Below are 21,685 nucleotides of genomic sequence, written 5' to 3'. Positions count from 1 at the left end.
TTATTGTTGCTATTTATAGTCAGTCAAAGCACGTGGAGAATACTGTTGCCACTTTGATTTTGAGATCTAACATTGAGCTAATGTTTGTGAAAATGAGGCATATGATGCAGAGCCACGCGGAGTTCAGATTCATGTGATCAGGGATGTGCAGGACCTAAAGGCAGGCCACTAACTGAAGGAGCACTAATCAAGGAGAACAGGGAAAAACCTGCCACAATAACAACATCACATGTTCCTTGATAATGCTTTAGTGAAAACCTCTTACAGTATACAGTGCCCTGCCTTTGCATCTTTAAGAAATTAAACGCTCCAAGTGTTTACAGTTAAAAATTCCAGCTCACTTTTTTTTGTCCTACAGAAACAAAATCCAGAGATACCTGGAAAATGAGGGGGACACTAATAAATTAAGTATTTCAGTAAATTTTTCCTCCCTAAGATTAATTTGTTGAGGCTAGCAGCTAGTAAGAAATATGATTTTAAAACGTTATTTGATTTTGAAATTGTTGGTGTGCTAACAAAAAAGTATTCCATTTTGCAGCAGAGGAAGGATTCACCTATCAAAAGAGACTGGCTGTCAGAGATGAAAGAGAGTAAAGAAATGGAGAGAGCCATTTTAAACATGTAAGACAAGACTTTCATCTCATGCTGGACCATGTGGGACAGCGCTATTAACCTTGGGAAAAAATCTGACAGCAGTGAAAAAGAAAGGAAGATGAAGAAAAAAAAAAAAGGGAATATTTTACCTTCAATAATTTTTCTGATCTGTACCAACATATTTCAAGAAGTCTACATTTATATTTTTCCAGGGGTGAAAGTTTTGCCATATGTCCTCTACATCTTTCTGTACACCCAGAAGTGTTGTTACGGGTTTTCTGACACTCCCTGTGTCCTTTGCCCACACCTTGTTCAGGTGCTGCCTGCGTATATCTTGGGCAGAGCATGGCTGATGATTGCATGCATGACTCCTTTGCCTGGGTCACGCGTGTACCTTTCTTCCACCTTAACAGCGTGTGACACTGACTGCCAAAGCAGTGTAAAAGCCAGAAATTTGTGTAGTTTGTGTTATTTCTGCCTGCAGAGCAGCTCCACTCCAGCTCTGCAGCTACAGAAGTGAGTGCTCCCAGAACCTCATCAGTGGTCTCACTGGTGCTTAAAAAACCCTCTCTGTGGATTCCACAACCCCTTCTCGCAACGCATTTGTAGTCTAAATCCTCCTTGCTCTTTGCAATCGCCTTCCTTACATTTAAGCGATTTTTTTTTTCCCTGAGACGTAAATAGATAACTTTTTATCTTGCCCTTGAGGAACATGAAAAACAATCGCTCACAATCCTTTTCTTAAGGATCCTTTCCACGTTTAAGCTCCTTGTCAGTTCTCTCGTTTCCATACCAAACCAGCCACTTCTTTCAAGTCTTCGCTTTGTGCCACAGCACGCACTTCTAACTCTCACTCAAGGTGCTCTGGCCCTTAATAGGTGGTGGCCCACAGCGGGCCGAGTGGATCACAGCAGTGGGAGCCAGGGCGGAGGCGATACCTTTGGTGCCTCCAGAATCTGCTGTAACGCCTCCAGGAGCGATCAGTCAGGATTTCAAAGCTAGGCACATGGCTTTGTACCTGCCCTTTAAGGGATGCTCTCTCCGTTTCCAGCTCCCGTTCCCAGCCCGACCGCTCCCCCCCACCTTTCTCCGGTCCACGTTCCACTCGGGCTTACGCAGCCCCGATGCCTCGGGTGCTCGGCACGGCAGAATGCTGCCCGTGAGGAGAGCGAGCTCTCCCCCACGGCAGCACTGCGCGCACATTCAGCCACGGGGCTCTGTCCTTTTTTCTTACACCACTCCGTTTAGGGGCTGTACGGCGAGCCCACGCGAGGCAGCCCGGAGCGCGGCCCTTCCCCGGGGGCGGGGGAGCTCCTCACCTGCGCCCATCCCCGCGGCGCGGGGCGGGGGCGCGGGGCGGGGCGGGGCCGGCTCTACTCCGCTCCCTCCCGCGGGGGCTCGGGCATCTCCGCGCCGGGCGGTGCGAGCGGCGGCCGCGCCGGGATGGAGGGTGCGATCCTCGCCCGGGAGCTGGCGCACACCGTGCTGCTGCTGCTGCTGCTGAGCCTCTTCCCCGCAGGTGGGAGCCGCGGGCGCGGGCGGGCGCGGAGCCCCGCGGGGCCGGGGTCCGAACGGGCGGCGGCAGGGAAAACTTAGGCGCTGGCGGCCCCTTGCACGGGGCAGCGCCGCCCCGGGGGTCGGGCGGCAGCCCGGGTGTGCCCGGCATCGCCCCGCGCTGCCCTTGTGGGACGCCCCGCCGGGGGAAATAAAGTCCTTTGTTTGCCGTGCGCGGCTATCCGGGGCTAGGAGAGGGGCCGGCAGGGAACCCCTCCGCCCCCCCTCCACCTCCCCGGCCGGGCTGTTTTGGCAATAAACTATCCGGGGATCGGTACAAAATGTCCCCGCGGTTAAGTGCTCGTGAACAATGGGCAGGAACGAGCGGCCGGCGGCAGGTGTCCAGCGCTGTGCCGCGGGGCGCAGCCTCCCGGCGGGCAGGTGGGCTCGCTGCCCTCTGCGTCCGCCCGTGGCCCGGCTGCACGGCTCGCCGCCGGACGGGGCATCAGGGCTCGTCTCTTGCGGCACTGGCGGACCTTCGCGGTGAAGAGGAGGGCGGTAGGAGCCTTTCAGGCCTTTGGGGGGTCAGCTGGTGCTAAAACTTTGATGTGTTTTAGGCTCCCTTCCACTCCTTTCTAAAAAGGGAGTTTATTTGCGTGACCTCTCAGCTCTGGAGCACGGGTCTAACGGTTTAAATACTGTATGGCTGAGGAGCTGGGCAGCTTCGCACACGGCTTTCAGAGCCGCCGTGCATCTCCTTTCGTGGTTTGTGGGCTTAGGAGGCGTTTGGCTGTGTCCAGAGAAGGTGCTGGAAGGAGGTCTCTGCTAGACCTTCCGGGGGAATTTGGTCCTGGGCACTGAAGTCTGAAAGGAGTTAACGTGAAAGGTTCTTTCGCTGCTTATCTAAGAACGAGCTGAGGATCCAGGGAAGCGATGCACAGCGATAGGTGTTTAACGTCTGCTGCCACCAGCAGAGAGGAGCCTTGCAGAGCACCCTGTGTGCCACAGACGGGCAGGGCTCCGCCAGCCTCTGCCCAGGCGAGCAAATACCACTAAAACACCAGAAACCTACAGTAGCGACAATTTACACTTCTGCGTTGTAAAACATTTTAGCATGCCTTAATGGTTTTGTCTAGGTAACTTTTTGTGTTTGCTGCCTTTTGTTTATTGGTAATCTGAGTAAGTGTGGTATCTGGCAATTTGGGCTTTCCTGTTTAGAAGCACTCACATAAGGCTGCAAAATGCTTTGGCCACAGGAGTGGAAAAGTCTCCTACCAATGAGTTATTCCTAGAAAGAAATTTTTTAAATGTTGAAATGGTTGATACCTGCCAACTTTTTTTACTTCATTAATTTCTTGCCTGCACTTTAAAGTTACCTTTCATTAGTTAGACTGTCCTTAAGGAAAGCTTGGGAAACAGGTCACACTGGCAGCATGTCCTGGAATACAGAGGTGCAATTTCTAGAGTACTGGAGAACCAAGGAGAACCTTTCTCATGATCGTTCTTCTCCTTCTGGGATTATACACTTACTTGTGAGAGACTTCAGGGACATATCAGACAAAAACTTGTGTGAACAAAACCACATTATGTTGTAAGAAATTACTTGATACTGCAAAAGACAGCTGTCCTTGGGTATGTGTGTGCATCATCTGTGTATCACACAGATGTAGGAGTATTCTGGGCTGGTTTTGTGGTGCTGGGCGAGGTATCATTGTGATGGTTCCAGTACTGGCAGCAGCATAGGAACATCAGAAGTGACAGGCAGGACAGAGCTGATGTGCTGTTCTGGATTGCTCCAGAGCTAGCTTGACCCTGTGCTACTTTGGTTTTTCCTCAGTGTAGACACTTGGCTGAGATGATCTCCCTGTTGAGACCTATCCTGTTTATCAGTATACAGGTTTATAATAAGTATCTTTTTTTGGCTGTTAGTCAAGAGCGTCTTCCTTCAGTTGCAAGCTGGGAAGGAGGATGTAGAAAACAGCTCAGTGTAGCTTCTCAAAGGGTAAATCACTCATCTTTTCTGTCCATAGTCCCTTCCTACTTTTTGTTTTTCTTGCAAACTAACATGCTTCCATACTTCCTTCCATTTGGACTTGCCTCATCCTCATTTTGATGCAATATTCTGGAATGATCTTTTCTTCTCCTGTCCTCCCTCAAGGCTTGCTTTGTCCCCCATCATCCAGTACTGTGGCAGAGTCCCTTGTGTTTCCATCCTGTAGTCATGAAAGACTGGACATGGTTCCCTTCAGCATCCATCCATCAATGCAAACCTTCCCCCCCCTCCCCCAATCAGCTGCAGAGTAATAGGAGACTCTCCCTGTGCCCAGAGGGAAGAATGTCTGTTTCCATCATGCTCCCTGCTACCTGTCAGCCATGAGGCAGGAAGCTTGAAGGAGGAAGATTGAATTTGATGAGGATTCTGATTGCTGTCATTCAGTCATTGCCTTGACCTTCCTCAAGCCATCTGAGCATCCTGCCCTCCCTACTCCCATTTCCATCTCTGCTTTCTCCTTCTCCTTTTCCTCCCTCCCCTCTGGCAGTGCAGAGTCTCCTGTGAAGAAATGTAGCCTAAGGCCACTGCCAGGAGCAGAATGGAAATGTCAAAGATTGCTCAATATTCAACTCTTTTTCCTTGCACTGCCACTGGGAACCTTTTCCCTGCAAGTGTGTGAGTGATTTTTGTTCAGGCTTTATTATAAAGAATGTGACAAATTTGGCAAGAAGTGAGACTCCCATTTACATCCTGTTTAAATACCATTCATAGAGACTGAAGGCATTTCCATGTGCTTATTTTGCCAGAGAGAGCCTCTTGTCAACAGATGACTGCAGCTGTAGTACTGTTGGTTGTATTGGCTCTCTGTGGGTTTTCCATCTCGCTCCAGCTCTCCCAGTGATTGTCCAAACAGTAACGCTTCTTTGCAGGTGCCTGAACTAAGCAAAGGATCCTGAGTCACCTCCAGAAGGGACGTGCTGCACCAGGATACAGGTGGAATTGGAAGGGATATGTCTTTAGCACATGTAAACGTGAGCTAGGACAGGTCTTGGGAGAAACATTTGAGTCATATTCCAGTCAGTAGGAGGTTCTCCTAGTGAAGCTTGTCCTTTTTGCTCTCTGGTCTGTTCTGAGAGACTAATGGTATCTCTGTAGTATTTGGATTTCTGTCTGAACTATAATTTGTTGTTACTGCAAGCTATTAGAAAGATTTTTAAGGACTATGTGGAGCTGCCAAACTAAATGCCAAATACTAGGCATTTGTAGTTTGAAGGAAAGCTGCTTTCTAGTCTGAACAGTAAACAGTCTGATGGAATCTGAAGGTAAGGAACAACAATTTCTGGATAAAACAAGAACCATGCATCAAAGAGTTTCAACAACATATATGTTTATCTACGATACACAATGACTGATATAAACTCATATCAGTCTTGTAGAAGAGAGGCAGTAATTGCTCAAGGTTAAGCCACTTTTCAGCTTTTTTTTTTTTTTTTTTTTTTTTTTTTTTTTCTGTCCATGAAGATGAATGCCATTGCAGAGATCAAGTGTTACACATTGTCTTGCTCTATGGATGTGACACATGATTTTACAGATGTTGTTTTCTTTTTCATCTAGTACAAACATCTTCCAGGATTTTGACTCATTTCCTTAAGTCTCCTTCAGCTGTTCAGAGAATGGCTAGAGGAAATGAGGTCTGATATCCTAATGCATTGCATTTATTGTAAGTACCCTCTCACTTTAAGTACATAACTTTACCTTTCTAAAATTTCTGAATGTCTTTCTGACTGTTCCTATGCACAAGAAACAAGTTGCAGATGTTTCTGTCCCTTGGAAACTCAGCTTCCCTAGTTGGGGCTTCTCAGCTGTAACAGGGCTTAAGGTGTTCATTGTAACTTTAGACGGGAGAGAAGAGCTGGTGCTGTGGTGTCTAAGGAAAGTGTGTTACATCTTTTGGTCATTTATTTAAAAAAATCTGAAGAGAATGCACACAGAAATTCTGAGAACTTGGCATAAAAGGAATTTTAAAATTACTAGTATTCTTCTATATTACTGTATTCTATGGTATTGTGCTTGTCTTTTTCAGTGACTTTTAGGAAACTAGAAGGTTTTTTTCCAACAGAACCCTGTTTGACACAATGAATCCTGCAAACAGTCATAAATGAATGTAATTTTACGCGTGTGAGCAGTCTCCTTGGCTGGCTGCCAAACCTAATGACAACTGAAGTGTATTGTTTGTCCACTGGCCAAGATTGCTGCCGTTAGTGATAAAAGCCTAAGGAGAGTGTAAACATCTGTGTTTGAGGGGAGAACGTGACTCCTGTTTTCTAGGGGATACCAATTAGAAAGCTCAGTAAATGTTATTTTCTCAGTGGATTTCCTCTTGGGGATTATATTGATTTATTCTGAAAACACTGGTTTTTAGATTTAATGGATTTTTAATGATATTTTTCGCATTGCAAAAGATTTTTTTTTTTTTACAGCGTGTCAGGCTCTTGACTTTACCAGCAAAGAGACATGTAAATAACAGAAAAATTCCTAATGTTGCTACCATGCTATGCAACTTCTGGGCTGCTCCATAGGGATCATTTCTTGAAATTGAACTAAAATGAAGCATCACTGGGTAACATTAGGAGCTACAGGGTTTTTTGTCACTGGGGGAGCTGACTTCATTCAGTGCCTACAATTTTAAATGTCATCTTGGCAGTTGAATCTGTAATCACGTAGCACAATCAAAATATCTGATATGGAGAAGAATTCTCTGGTCAACTAGGCACTGGCAGTTGTAAATCTAAGTGATAAAGAGGATGCATGGGCTGATTTAAGTTAAGAAGAGATGAGAACTGTGGCAGGCAAATGTGAAAATCAGAGAGATGCACCTCTTACAGGTTCTTTGGAAGCATGGCAAATGCCAGGTTAGTCCTGCATCTCCTGTCAGTCACTGTGTTAAGCTAGGCAGTGCTCCTCTGCTCCTGCTGGGTACCTGTGCTCCCCATGAGGGACCAGAGGGCTGGAGCAAGTCTCCTGTGAAGACAGGCTGAGAGAGCTGAGGATATTCAGTCTGGAGAAGAGAAGGCTAGAGTGGATTTGTTTTACAGAAAGGCATTGAGGATGTTCAGTCTGGAGAAGAGAAGGCTAGAGTGGATTTGTTTTACAGAAAGGCATTGTACAAAAGCCACACAGGAAAAAGAAATCAAGCTTGGTTGATTATAACCTGTCATTCAGAGCCTGCATGCTTTGAAGGGGTGGAAAATCCCAGTGAGCTGTGTAATAGAAATGTTTTGGGTGTTCACATAGCTAGGCCATTCAGAACTAACCAGATTCCTGCTGACGGGTATCGTGAGATTTAAAACTTGCTCTTGGCTCTCTTACTTAATCTGTTTTTTGTGCAGGAGTTAATGGCTTCACTGGATGTCACATGTTGAAGGTTTTGTCTGCAGGCCTCAGGACTGGAAACTTCATACTTTGCTGCATGAAATCTGGCTTTCTCATGCATTCATCTTGTTCCTGCAGCTGGGTTTCTAAGAGACATGGCAAGGCTTCAGAAGCTTCCATAGAACTATGAGTAAGGCTGGAAGAGACCTGCAGAGATCTGGTCTGTCCCCAGCTCTTCCTTGTAGTCAGATGGAGCAGATCTCCCCACACAGACTTTCATTCTAACCTGCTCTAAGGCAGATTTGTGCTGCAGACTCTTACCACCTGTTTTTTCTAGTAAATAAGTATTAAAGGTCAAAAGCTTCTTCTGATACCTAATCTCCCTTGCTGGTTGCCTAACTCCATCCTTTTATTCTCCTGGTCTTTTGGATATATGAACTACTTATCAACATCCTTTTTTATAATAATATTTTCCACTTTGATGATATAAACCTTTCAGCTTCTCTTTTCCATGATAAACCTTTTCAGATATTTTCTTTTGGAATGTCTTTTGTAACTCCTTCTCCTCCTGCTCTTCTCAGCACTCTTAGACTTGTTTGCATTTCTTCTAGATATGATGTATGAAACTGACACCTGACTGCAGATGAGAAATGCAGTGTTTCCAGGTTCAATAAAATGGTCACCTCCCCCTGTACTATGTGCTTCAATTTGATTCAAAGCATTGTAAATCTGATTTTAATCATGATTTAAATCAGCCAACAGTAAGCCTCATTTTAACTGTTTTGCATTTGTACTTAATCATTTTGCAAAGAAAGGTTTAACCTCCTTTATTACCATTGAGATAGAGTTTTAATTAAATATAGCCTTTGCAGTTAATGTTATACTTACTTTGATTAATCACTGTGCCTGTATTTAAGCAATTATGTAGCTTGTTATATATACACTGATCCTGATTCTTCATGTGTATGTTTTAGTATGAAAATAGAAAATGTTGACATTTCTTGTATTAGGTAATTGATTTTTGCTGATGATTTGCATCGATTACAATGACGGAAACAAGAATTCCGAAATGTTCTTCCGTTAGATAAAAAATAGCACCACATAGAAGCCAGCCAATTCAGAAGAAAAAACTCATTGAGAAATGTTTTGAAAAAGGAATTAATGCCTGAAAGGCCTATCTGTAGTCAAAACTGGTGGCTTCTAATCACTATGCTAGAAAAATATTAGAATTAATCCATGTCATTCTCTCCTTATTCTTAGAATAGCAATGGAAAGAAACATTCATGTTTTTTTTTCAGCTCCAGATCAATCGCTCCTCTTTGAATGGACTAGTTACTTAATTGAGTTGTACTGAATGAACTGAAATAAAGAAAATATTTTCTCTGCACCTGCTACGGAACTCCACATGTCAAAGGCTGGTTTGTTGCTGCAGCACAACCTGCCTGAAGGTGCTCAGGAGCTGACTTTGATGAATCCAGTAGTTATATTATCTTTAAAATGTTGAAAGCAAATTTACAGCTTGAATAAATTTTTGCTTTTATTTTTTTAATGATTAGAGGAGCTGTAAGTTTAAATATACATTTCTGTATTTTCAAAATCACTGTTGAGTATTTTTACCTTTTAAAACGAAAATGTACATTATAAAAATGCTGTGGTTTTACTTTTTCTTGTAATATTAAATATGCAGCTTAATAGAGTATTTTTACCTGAAATGGTTCTGGTTTTATGCCTTGTATACAATTCTGTGCTAGGACCTGATCCTGAAGCATTCATTTTTTACTGCTCAGTGTCTGGCCGATTCTCTCTTCTTCACTTTTAATGCTTGTTTGCTATTGTCTATATCATGCAAGTGCTTTCTGGGTGAGCATAACTTTTATGCTTTGAAAAAAAATTGTTACCTTCCACAAAATAAAAGCTTCCTCCCATTAGTGTTCATTTTAACACAAGCTGTTAAAGTTTCCTATTCCATAGCATGTCTGACTTCCAGGTATTATACATAAAATTGCTGACTTTGCAGTCGTATTAATGTTATCATACCTAGGGTTTGAGGTATGCAGAGCAATAAAAGAGGTCAAATGGAAGGAGCAGAAGTAAGCCCTGTGTTTCTGGTCTCCTCCTTTATAAGCTAGATCTATTCAGAAGAGATGCTGGAATAGGATTCTCTGTTTAAGCAGGCACTCAGGCTGGACTCACATTAAGTAGTCCTATGTGTATTCTTTCCTGGAGCAGGAAGAAGGACTACTTTTCAGCAAGCAGTTAACCATATATATGCAATGTATATGCAGTTTCTGATGAGGCTTTTAAGTAAACTAGAAAATAAAATACAATTTAAAAGCAAAAACTATGAGTTGGATTTCTGTGATATTGGAGAATTATTTACCTCATTGCCAGATGACTGAGGAAATGAAGCTGAATTGTAAGAAATATATCCAAGTCTCTATATTCAAAGCACTTTTAAGACAGTATCAGTGACAGATGTTGCTGGGTGGTGGTGTGATTGTCTGAGGTGAAATTTTTCACCTGAGGGTGTTCTGAGAAATGTGCCAGTGACTCCTCCAGAAACTGTCCCAGTCATAGTTTAAGAAGGCATATAAAAAGATACATATCTAATATACTGGGTACCTTACTAAAAAATTACTAGATTTGGTATTGTCTGTAAAACAATGCTTTTATAACAGTTTTTTACAATCATCTTAATAGAAAAGTTTAAGTGTTATTTAGACAAGGGAAATCTAAGTTCTTGCAGGCTTATCAAAAATTTCTGAATAGATGCACTTAATTTATATGTGGAAATATCCTAAAACCTGCCTCTTAAATCCTGGATCCTGTGCCATGTGCCTGTATGACATGATGCAATGACTTGTATGTTGGTAACACAACTATATAAATACTCTATCTTATTACTGTACCCAGAATTTTTCTCATTAATCTGTCAGTTCTTTCATTGAAGGAAAAGAGAATACAAAGTGTTATGGACATAAAAGATAGCTGTGTCTTTTCTGCAAAATTTGGTGAACATGTTAATCTGAAAGTCTTGTTTATTGCTGTAATCTTCTAGGAAAATGTACTGAACTAAATATCTAGAGAAAGTAAAAAGCAGTGTTCCTCTTTGTGGTATTTAATGTGGTCCATCATAAGAGCAGTGATAACATAATTATGCAATTATTGGTATATGTTCCCCTCTGGAGGCCTTATGTAGATGATTACCAGTGCACCTTTTAATGAAATTGCTACTGTTTGATAAAATTACTGCCAAGACTTGAAATAATTAGAATTCGCATAGCCAAAAGTCTTACATCTCCTTCCTCAGTTGAGCCTTTTCCAAATAGGCATTAATTCAGATTGCAAAGCGATTTACTGTTCTCCAGTTTTCTCGTTTCTCTTCATTAAAATTACCTTTTCACTGCATTTCAGAAAACATGCTTTCAAGCCTATGTTGCTCATTACAAGGAACATTCGTTCAAAATGGAAGTTGAAAGACACTGCACCTTTTAATGTAAATGTCAGCAAAGAGAAGTGAGAAGAAAGAGCCATTAAAGGAATAGATGGGGCGCATGACAGCTGAATATGAATACACTATGCATTAGTGTGCTTTTTCATTCCTTCCAATCATTCTCCATACTTACTTCATAATTTGTTTATTTATGTGTCTAACAGCTGACAAAACTAACCATGGGGACAGCTGGTTAATAAGTAATTTTGGAAATTAGAGGAAAGAAGGCAATAATTCAGTAGGAGTAAGACTCAGTCTAAATGTATAAATCTCAATGTTGACAAGCGCTGTGGCATACAGTTGCTCTTTTTTTTTTTTTTTTGCAAATCTACTTGTGTGTGTACATACATACATATTGAGCTGTACTCTGTGTTTCTCTTTGAATAAGAATTATCAGGTAGTTGTTAGCATTGACCATTCTAGTTTAAAAAAAAAGCCTTGCAGGTCAGTCATGCATTGGGTTTGGTTTTATTCATTAATACATTGCCTGTAGATTCCCTCCTTGGTAGGAAGTTTAGGTATAAGAGACCACAGTGCATCAATGTAATATAATGAAATTAATTAATCACCTAGTGTAGGTTGTCACACATAGTGCTTCAAGATAAGTGACTGGGTTACTGTGGTACACGTAGTACTCCTTCAAAAAACAAACCCCAAAAACCAGAAAAAGCCCCAAAGCCATGACTTCTCAAAAAAGGAGGATCCAGGGAGGTACTGTACTCAGCCTTGGAAAGAAACGTGGTGTTTGATCCTGCTGTAGCCATTTAGTATGTGTGCTAAACTAGAATTATATTCAGCTACTTGTCGGCCTTTGACAAATGGCTCTATTTGCAGAGTGAGGGATGCCTGTCAGAAAGGGCAAGCTGCTCAGCAGGCAGGAACAATAGCCTGTGTGCATGGCTGGATTTTCCTCACCCCAGCAAGGGAAGTAAAGCCAGCAGGGAAGAGGAAGGTGTGTCTCTGTCTCTGGAAGGTGCAGTTGCTTCCCCCAGCCCCTGGCCTTGAGTGAGTCTTGCACTTGAGTGCATAGGGCAGCTCTCGCATGGTCATGTGAGGAATTTGCTCTGCTAAGCCTGCTTCTGAAGTGCTGAAGCAAAGTGCTGCTAGCTACATCACTAATTGGTGCGACAAGACCCCCTGCAGGAAGACCTGCTGGCTTCCACCCACAAGCCAGGGATTGTCCCAGGTGCCCATGATTATTCTGCCTGAAGATTCTGTCAATGTTTCTCATGGAGATAGGGATGTACAGGATCTATAGAGCTGGCTGGATTTGGCTTCTTGATACCTGTCTCTGATCCTGGCTTTTGCTGATTTACCACACCTTGGTCTGGGGGGTGTATAACCTCTCTCCAGGTGTAGCTGGGTGTCCCCTCAGTTCTCCTGAGTGCTTTTCTCTGCAAGTGCTAAGCACCAAGTGCCTCTCACTTGTTCTGTATAGTGCCCTGCCAGGGCATGAGGTGTGTCATGGGACAGGTCCATGTAGGTGCAAGCCCAGGATTATGGAGCTCAAAGGTTACCATGGGGCCTCACTGCAAAGGGGGGTGCCTCTCAGCCACAGCCTCTGTAGTTCGTCATGCTCATGCCTCCACAAATGATAAAGACAACCTTTGTTCTAACCTCCTGCCACTTCCTCTCTTGGGTTTGCCATGGGTGGGAATCAGCTGGCTGGTTCCACACTTGCTCTTTGTGTGGGAGATCTTCATTTCTCCTTGATGCTGTTTGCAGATGGAGTCAGCTTGGCTGTGCCTTTGAGTGCTGTGCTAGTGAGCTCCTGCCTCCTTCTCTCCAGAGTGCCCTTCCTCTGCCCCCTTCTCTTTGGGGGTGAGAGGGCAAGCAGGGCTGGCTGGGAAGACAGGGGTTGCCCTCATGCAGCTGGGTAAAAGTCAAAGCCCTCATTAATCCTCTACCCTGGTCTACTGCTTAGTAATATATAGCTTTCAAGAATCCAAGACTTCAGAGTGAGCACTAGCTCGTGAGCTCTTTGTTTCTGCTTGGAAAACACGGCATTGAAGAGTCTGTTGGTCAGCAGATAGCACCGATCCTGGAGATGGGTTAGAAACAAACCGCTTGGTTTGCAGGGAAGCCTAATCAGCCTGGACTTAAGTATGTGTCCAGTGACAGATAATTCTTCAGTCTCTGAAAAGAAGTTGGGGCAGAGGAGACAGTCAGCAAGGATTTGTGTTGTTCAGATATGCTGAGAGTCTGTAACACTTGCAGGGACAATCGTGTTGGGTATTTTTTGGTCTGTGTCTTTGAGGAAGGCACTAGTGTGGGTGTTGGTATGGATGGTTTCTTTTGCTAGCCACCTTTACTCCTACAGTCTGGCTGAAACAGGATCTGATGTAGCTTTCAGATCAAATAATTTAAAACTGACATTTGCCATTGCTAAACTTTTCATCTAGCATAAGGGAGAGTGTCTGTTTAGTGAAGTGGAACAAAACAAGTAAGCATATGATACAATCTCTCCTTTGAAAAATCTGGGAGATTTTATACATCAGAGTAAATTCAAGTTGTTTCAGTGCAATTAACATGAAAGTTTGACACTTTATATTTTTCCTTGGGGCATAAAATGGCAAGACAAAGAAAATGTAATTGAAAGGATCTTACATTCATGTCCATCATAGCATATGTCAACTGTCATAGTGGCTTTAACAAATAAGAAACAGGGTTGGAAAGGTGATTTCCTCAATTAGACCTATGTGTAAATACTCTACAGAGGATTGAGCAGGCTTCTGGCTAGGACCTCTGCACTTGTGTAAGAGAGGTGGTTTTGCTTCTGCTGTTCTTTTAGACCTACAGGGGACTTGTGTGTCTGAAAACACGTTCATTTTTTCCAGCAGTGCTGGGTATGCTGAAAGAGGATATTACTTCGCTGCAAGCCATGTCTTGCTGATATCCCTGGACCATTGCATCTACAGCAGTTCCACTACTTTAACTGATAAAGCATATCTCTTGTTTCTGCTCTCTTATGCTGTTGTAGATGAAAAACCACGGTGGCTGAGGTCTGTGTGATAGCCCTTGAAATTAAGCCAGTGCCCAGAATGTATAGACACTGAAAAAAATACTCTCTCCAATTGTATCCAAGCCCCACAATCTTACACAAAAGTTGTGGACATTTTGTCTCTTGAAGTTTAGCTCCTCTGTGCATTTATGATAGAAAAACGTTAACTGCTTTAGAAATCATGGTCAGGATCAGGTCATGGTCAGGTCACTGTTTTTCGTTGTGCAGTGTTTGTACAGCTTAAATGATGATGACTATGAAAGTTATGGACAAATGCAAGAGGAAAAGGCAGATGCTCAGAAGAGCCTGCCATGCCCTTGCAATGTGTCCCAGCCCTTGGGGAGGCAGGGTGAGGGATTTGCCCTTGCTGAGCAGCAGTGAACCTGTTGGCAGGGTGCTGCCAGTCCTGTGGGCTTGGCAGAGCGGCTGGTACTGGATGTGAGCAGGTTGTGACTGCTCTGGGAAGCAGCACTGTGCCTCTGCCCTGGGAGATGTTCAATACAACTTGAAAGTGGAAGGGCGTGGGATAAGGCACAGGGTTTTTTGTTTTATTTTTCTTTGGAAGCAATCTGTTGTGTTATAGAGCTGCCACAAACTTCTTGTTCCTTTTAATGTTTAGATAAGAGTTGAAAGAGGAAGTGGTCACAGAGACACTAACCTGTTGGCCTAAGGTTGTGCAGGAAATCTGTGGCAGCGCTGGGAATAAAATCCACAGTGTTTGACTCTTCATCTTATTCCATGGCAGTCCCACATCCTTTGTTCGCTTGGCAGCTGGGTATAGTTTCCAGTTGCTTGCGAGTTTGATGTGGACTTGCACCTGATGTGCTGAGGCTGAAAAGCTCCAGCATAAACTGTATTTTTTTCCCAGGATGGTTCACTCCTTAGCCAGAGCTTTTGTTGTTTGCACATCCCTTAATTGTTACAGGAACATTCTGCTGTCCTTAATCATATCCCTGCAATTTGACCTGCATTTCCTATCAGTATTATCTAGAGCTGTTTGATTTTCTAATTCCTCCAGCTTGGTTTTCCAGATGTTCCTTCTGGATGCAGAATTCACAACTGCTGTACTCCTCCTCTTTCCTCCCTCTCCCTTAATTTTAATATATTTATATATTCTTTCTTCAGTTACACAGCCTTGTTCTCAAGTGATTGTTCCCAGCATTGTAGTTTTTAACCTAAGTTTTTTATATTACAAAGAGAAGTTAGGGTTGTAGAAGTGAAGCTCTTCAGCTGTAGGACTCAAATTTAGTACACCCAAAATGGAACTTGGGCTGTCCAACTCTGAGCTTATTAGTTTATTTTAGTTTTTCTTAAAATTGTGACTTATTTGCCATTATCAGTGTATTTTTGTTAGCATATGTTAACTACACACTCTAGTTGTCCTTGAGGACAACTCTAGAGGGTCATCCAGAATCCCAGTGTGGTACTCTGGCTGTGCAGTGTGTGGGGAATGTTGAATGTGTCACGGTGGGATCCACAATCTGTGATCAACAGAGGGATCATCAGCACCACTTGAGACCGCAGGACTCATATGATCAGATGACAGGTTTCCTCTCTTCTTGTCCTGAGTTGTTCCTGTGGTCAGGTGGGCCTCACTGAGATGGGGACACTCAGTTGAATATTGAAGTAGTATTCCACCTCCTTTCCAAGGTGTGCTGAGGTGGAGAGAGGGTGGGGGCATGCCCAGGTGTGGGGTAGATAACAAAGTAAGGATGCATACCCACTGCTTCCCTGTCCACTGTATCCCATGGGGTTTGGCACTTGGAGATCCCTACTAGGTGTGGGGTAGATAACAAAGTAAGGATGCATACCCACTGCTTCCCTGTTCACTGTATCCCATGGATACACTTGGAGATCCCTACCACCTCTAGCATATATACTGCCAACACAACTGATTCCTGAATTATGGATCTTGGTGTTGTGGCTGTGATTACATGGTTGATGTTACTGGAGTCCATAAGAGCAACAGGGGGCCTGGGAAGAGCCCCATCACTTGGGTGCCATGCAAATGGAGCAGTCTCAGACATGAGTCTGAGAAAAGATGAGCAGAGAGCAGATGGACACATGCTGTGGGGATTAGTGCTGGATTACAAGTTGTTAGTTAAACTCTCAGATTTCTGTCACTTAATTATTCCTCCAAAAAGAAGTACAAAGTCATTCTCATCTTTCTAAATACCATTTTAATTCTCTTTTTAAAGACAGATGATATTTTGGTGCGTAATATGAAGCAAATCTAATAGTCATTGTGTTTACAACCGGTTGTCCCTACACTGTCATAGTTTTTTTGAAGAGACATTATTTTCAGAAGGCAAGAGAAAAAAACCCTTTACACTCTGGGAATCCTTTACACAAGGCATTATTGAATTTGTAAGTCGTTTTGCTGAGAAATCATAGACTGCACAAAAGGAACAATAGCAAAACAATCTCGAAATATGAGTGATACTTCACATTGTGCTAGTTTTCTCTTTTTTTTTTTTTCACCTCTGCTACATAATGTATTTCTTATGCCTCTAGACAGGTCAGGCTGTGTTGTTTACTACCTATAAAAACTTACCAATAACTTGCTGGACAGTCCTGCTAGTAAGTGTTGCCAAGACTTGAACTCCTAACCGGAATGGATAGGATGAGGGCTAGAGGAAAGAGTACATAAGAGTCATAAGCATTCCATAAAAATATGAAATTACGCTTTTCTAATCTTTCTGGCAATTACTTTTTGTAGGATACTGTTTCATCTGTTAAGTCATGTGAGTTTATGTAGGAGATTAGTGGAATTTATGGAAAAATTCTGGTAGTGCTGGAAAAACATGCAGTATTGGACTTGTCTGTTGGGTTTAGCACTGGTAAATCTTCACTGGAGGGAGATGGGGACAGAACAAGGGCTTCCTCCAAAGCCCAGACCAAAAAGTAATTAGTCTCTGCAGGTGGTCTGGCCATCCTTTGCTTCCTACTCTGTGGTGGATTTGTCAGGAAGAGGAGCAGTTACCTGACCTGGTCTTAATCCTGTATATACCTTAAGAACCACTAAAGCTGTGAGATGAGTGAATTAAGTCTGGAGTGTATAACCTCATGCCAAGTTAATTATCCGATTGTTTTTCCTGAATGTCTGTTGTTATCTGTGTGGGTAGGGAAATTCAGCCTCTGAATGGAGCTGCAGAGTGTGGTTTTGCATGCAAGTGGAGTTGGGTTTTGAGAAATGTTCCCCCTGGCTGAGGCATGGCTGTTACACATCCAGTCTGTGCTATCCATCAGAGGGATATGGCGCCCCTGGCTGAGGCATGGCTGTTACACATCCAGTCTGTGCTGTCCATGGCAGTGAGTATTTGTAGGACTATTGAGCTGGCCTTCATAAGGGGAAGGGTTTGTTACTGCAGAACCTGTCAGCATTTACACACAACACAGTGATGTGTATGGTTTGACAAATCCATCCTCAGGAGGTCAATTATGACTTTAATCTTTACACTGCTACCTTTAATGGGTTCTTTTTTCCTCTGCAAACCTGTTGGTGCTACCCTACACTTGACCTTGCCACAGCCTGTGCCCTAGGGTTGGGTGCTTAGGTGGGTTTGGGAAGGAGGAGAAGCCTGATGTCTGTCTGCTGGACTTCACAGGCCGGTTTTGTCTGGGCAGTTTGGAGCCTGCACTTGCCCCGTGTGTTATTATTACCCAGGAGGGAAGTGGAGGGAGCAGTTCAGCCAGCCAGGCTGGCTTGGCATTTCCTCAGGGGCAAGTAAATGAGTTTGTTCTCCGTGTAGCTCTGGACACTTGGAATGAAGCCACCTCGTGCTGCAGCTGAGGCTGCTGCCGAAAGAGGGGGAGCAGAGCTGGGGCCAGCAGGCTGCTGTGCTCATCCCCGCTGCCTGCGCCGTGCCAGGCCTTGGGAGCTGAGGCCAGGCCACAGCAGCACGTCCCTTGTGCTGGTGAGGGAGGCTGCCCTGTGGCGTGATGAGGGCACACACACGCTGGTGTTTGCTCCATGGCAGGGTCTCTGTGACCTGCCCAGGACTGTGCTCCTCGAGACACTGGGCAGTGGGGGCTATCCCAGTCCAGCACCTCCCTGGCAGGGCCCAAGCTGAGACCTTGCTGGCTGCAGGCATGGAGTGATGACAGTGAAGGTTGTCCACACTGGGGGTGGGACCCCCAATAAACCCTCATCTAATTAGCACCCTCGGAAGCTGTGTGGAATCTCTTTGCCTGCCTGCTGCCATCAGCCAACACTCAGCTTAGGGGGGACTCTTCGGGAAGCCCCCCCAAACGAACTGCAACACACATCTTCTGCTTTCTCGATCCTGACTCACCATTAAGGTAGTGCCAGGATAGCTACACCACACCACGCTTTTGCTGTTTTATGCAGCTCATGTGATTTGTCACCTGAACTGCCCTGTGGTCTGTGGGGAGTGAGCAGAGTAGTCTTCCAAAGAGGTCCCCATGAAGGACCTGTTGAGGAGCCCTTATCAGAGGTCATTGCCCTCTGTCTTCTCACATTCCAGAAGTTCCTGGCTCTGATCTGAGGGGTTTGAAAATCAGAGGTCTTCTTGCCTCAGCCCTGCTGTGAGGCACCTCTTTGCCTAGGGCAAAGGGTTTTTCCAACTTTCCTCTTTACCATTCCACTGCTGACTGGGACTTGTTCTTCTGAGATCGTGGACTTCCACTCTTCTTGTTTCAGCTACTTACCACAGCTTAGACACACACCTGCACTTTGAGGTAGCAGATCTGAAATTAAAAGTTGCTTTTTTCTGTCAATTTTTATTTCTAGGATGGTTGTTTATGCGTTCAGTCATGGAAGCATATTTGCAGGATTAGTAGATCTCATGTGGAAAATTGCTTGGTGACACTGGAACAATCAATGCCAGTTGAGTTTAACACTGATAAATTCTAATTCCAAGGAGTGGTCCTTTCAGACTACAAACAAACAAAGTAATTAGTCTCTGCAGGTGGTCTGGCCATCCTTTGCTTCCTACTCTGTGGTGGATTTGTCAGGAAGAGGAGCAGTTACCTGACCTGGTCTTAATCCTGTATATACCTTAAGAACCACTAAAGCTGTGAGATGAGTGAATTAAGTCTGGAGTGTATAACCTCATGCCAAGTTAATTATCCGATTGTTTTTCCTGAATGTCTGTTGTTATCTGTGTGGGTAGGGAAATTCAGCCTCTGAATGGAGCTGCAGAGTGTGTTTTTGCATGCAAGTAGCATTTTCACTGGCGTGACTCTGCTACTACACACAAATGTTGTACAGTCTTGTACGACTGTGTGGCATGAGCAAGCAGCACAGTTATTGTGAGCTAAGGATTACTCGTAGCACTGAAGAGCTAGTCTGAAAGGGGAAGGGTTTGTTACTGCAAGATCACCTCAATACTTGCCTGTGTTCTTCTGATATTCAAGTAGGTCCAAAACAGTGAGAATTTATCTGGATTTTTGACTTTGAACTCCGTTTTTGTAGGCTCATTAAGACTTTGAAATCATGGGTGTGCTAACTCAGCAACCCCCTGATTGGTTTGCCCTGACAGTAGAGCCAAGGAAGTCTAAATGTGCTCCTTTCTCTGTGTAGACAGTTGGGAAGTGGTTGGGAGCTGTGAACTGGGGCTGCTAATTTTACAGGAGTTTATTTTGTGAGAACATTTAAAACATTGTGTTAGGGGGTGTTCAGTGAAAAAGAAGCTAAATAGTCAATTAGAGCAGCTTTGGTGACTGGGAGATTGGTGCTTCAGTGAAACTAATTTGGTAGCATTGGGATGGAAACTTGAAGAACATTTTGCATGGTTTTTTGTGTAAGAAATGTTGAATTGGCACTTCAGGTAAAGAAACAAACAAGTATGGAAAGCATGTTCTGATGCCTTCATTAAACTGGACACTTCTAATTCAAGAGTATGAGTGAAGCATCTGAATATATGAGAGAGCAGTTATAAAAAGATAACTGAGCAAGGAAACTTTAGTTCTTGGCAACATACTGAGTAAATGACAAAGAATGATTAAAAGTGCTGCCATGTAGGATCAGACTCATATGTTCTTGAATTTAATTTTTAAATAGCTTGGGTCTGTTCCCATTCAAAAGCCAAAACATTGCAGAAAGTGATGCATCTGAAACTTTACTTTCCAAAGGTTTTTTAGAGGCCAGTTTCCACCTGCACTGTTATTTTCTCTGTGTGCCAAAGGTCTTACAAGCCAAAAGGTGTCTGTAGAATTGCACAGTGCCATTGCAGCTTAGTATTTTTAAGAAAGAAATCCAAAGTATTAGTTGCACATATACAGCTATAAATAATAATTTAACTGCTGAAAAAAAGCAGAGTGTTGTATTGACAGACACTCTATTTTGTGCCTTTTTTTTTTTCCAGGTGGTGCACTGTCCCATGTACGGGTTGTGAATAAAGGGGAGGAATTAAGGCTGCCGTGCAATGAGGAGGGACCTGTGACCTGGAATTTCCAGAACTCAGACCCATCAGCAAAAGCAAGGAGTTCCAACGAGAAAGAGTGGTACACCAAAAATGCAACAGTCAGAGACATAGGCAGATACACATGCAGAAGCAAAGGGAGTATTGTCTCCTCTTATTATGTTTTTGTTAAAGGTAAATATCAATGAAGGCATTATTTGTGTTTCTCACCCCTCCCCTTACCCCTCCCTCCACCTCCCTTCCATCTCCACTCCCAAAATAATAGGACAATAAATGTTGGAGGATGGGCTGAATTTGAAGTACAGCAGGAGAACAAAATCTAGTAGAATAAATCCTTCTCCCTGTCCAGTAGGAAGAAACCTCATTCTCTGCTTTGCTTGCAATGGTCTTTATCAGCAGCACAAAGTTCTGGATGAGTTCCTCTTTACATCCCCATTAATTTTGTGGTAAAGCTTATCCAAGCTCCCTTTCTAGATACTACCTAAGTGACCTGATTCTGTTGTATGAGTCAGTTATACAGTGAAGAAGCAAGAAATACGTAGAAATGTCTTTTTAATTCTATGCCGTCCATCACTGTGGAGTCATGTAAAGTTTGGTCCTAAGCTTTTAATTTACTGAGGCAGTCAGCCTGAAGGATTTGGTCTTTGGAGACTGTGCTCCCAGGCCTAAGCTAGCAAACATTGATGATTCCTCTGCCTTCAGCTTCTGATCTACCTTGTGACTGATCAGAAATGTCTCAGACAGGGAAAAAAGTCCTTCTGCTCTGACACATTTCTCATCCTTTATTGCTCTTCTTTGTGCAGTGTTTTCTTCAGATTTCTTCTCTGCTGATGTATGTCTGCATCAGCTGCCCCAGAGCTCACAGTCTACCGTTCCTGGCACTTTTCCAGGAAAACAATTACTTCGCTTCTCCTTCGCATAGCTCTGGTGGTCTTCCTAACCTGTTGATGGAAAAAAGTCCTACGGCATCCTTCTTGAAGACAGCATTCCTTGATCAGCAGGGGTTGTCTCAAAGAGCCCCCTCTGAACCCTACTAGTCCTTTGAGAATTACTGCAAGGTTGTTCTCCAAGACAGGGAGATACAAGCACAGCACAGGTTATTTTCATGAGGGAAGATGTCTGGCATAGCGGCCACATAATTTAAAGAGTGCTCCTTTAACTGCTCCTCAGTTCTCCAAATAGCCATTCAGCTACCATGGATAAGTTTTCTTGACTTTCTGTTTTTCTCTGAGACTGTGACTAAAGGAAATCTGACAAGTATTTTACCTACATGTGGTAAACAATCTTCACTTTACCTACCGTGATTGTTTTTCTGGAAGGTTGTGGTAATTATCTCAGATAGCTATGGTCAT

The 21,685-nt window shown here is 43.6% G+C and overlaps 1 protein-coding gene across 2 annotated transcripts in view; it reads left to right on the top strand.

Annotated features, from left to right (window-relative positions):
• The first annotated feature begins 1,971 nt into the window (after positions 1 to 1,971).
• KIT (KIT proto-oncogene, receptor tyrosine kinase) overlaps positions 1,972 to 21,685 on the top strand; it is a 55,610-nt gene continuing 35,896 nt past the window's right edge. For both annotated transcript variants that reach the window (XM_041403042.1, XM_041403041.1), the window contains exons 1-2: positions 1,972 to 2,113; positions 20,277 to 20,507. In XM_041403042.1, coding sequence (XP_041258976.1) covers positions 2,038 to 2,113; positions 20,277 to 20,507 — 307 coding nt within the window. In that variant the 5' untranslated portion in view covers positions 1,972 to 2,037. The remainder of the gene's footprint in view (positions 2,114 to 20,276; positions 20,508 to 21,685) is intronic.

The sequence above is a fragment of the Onychostruthus taczanowskii genome, unplaced genomic scaffold (genome assembly GCF_017590055.1).
Source record: "Onychostruthus taczanowskii isolate IOZ18803 unplaced genomic scaffold, ASM1759005v1 scaffold2, whole genome shotgun sequence".
NCBI classification, from domain to species: Eukaryota; Metazoa; Chordata; class Aves; order Passeriformes; family Passeridae; genus Onychostruthus; species Onychostruthus taczanowskii.
This window is presented reverse-complemented; position numbering and strand designations above follow the sequence as displayed.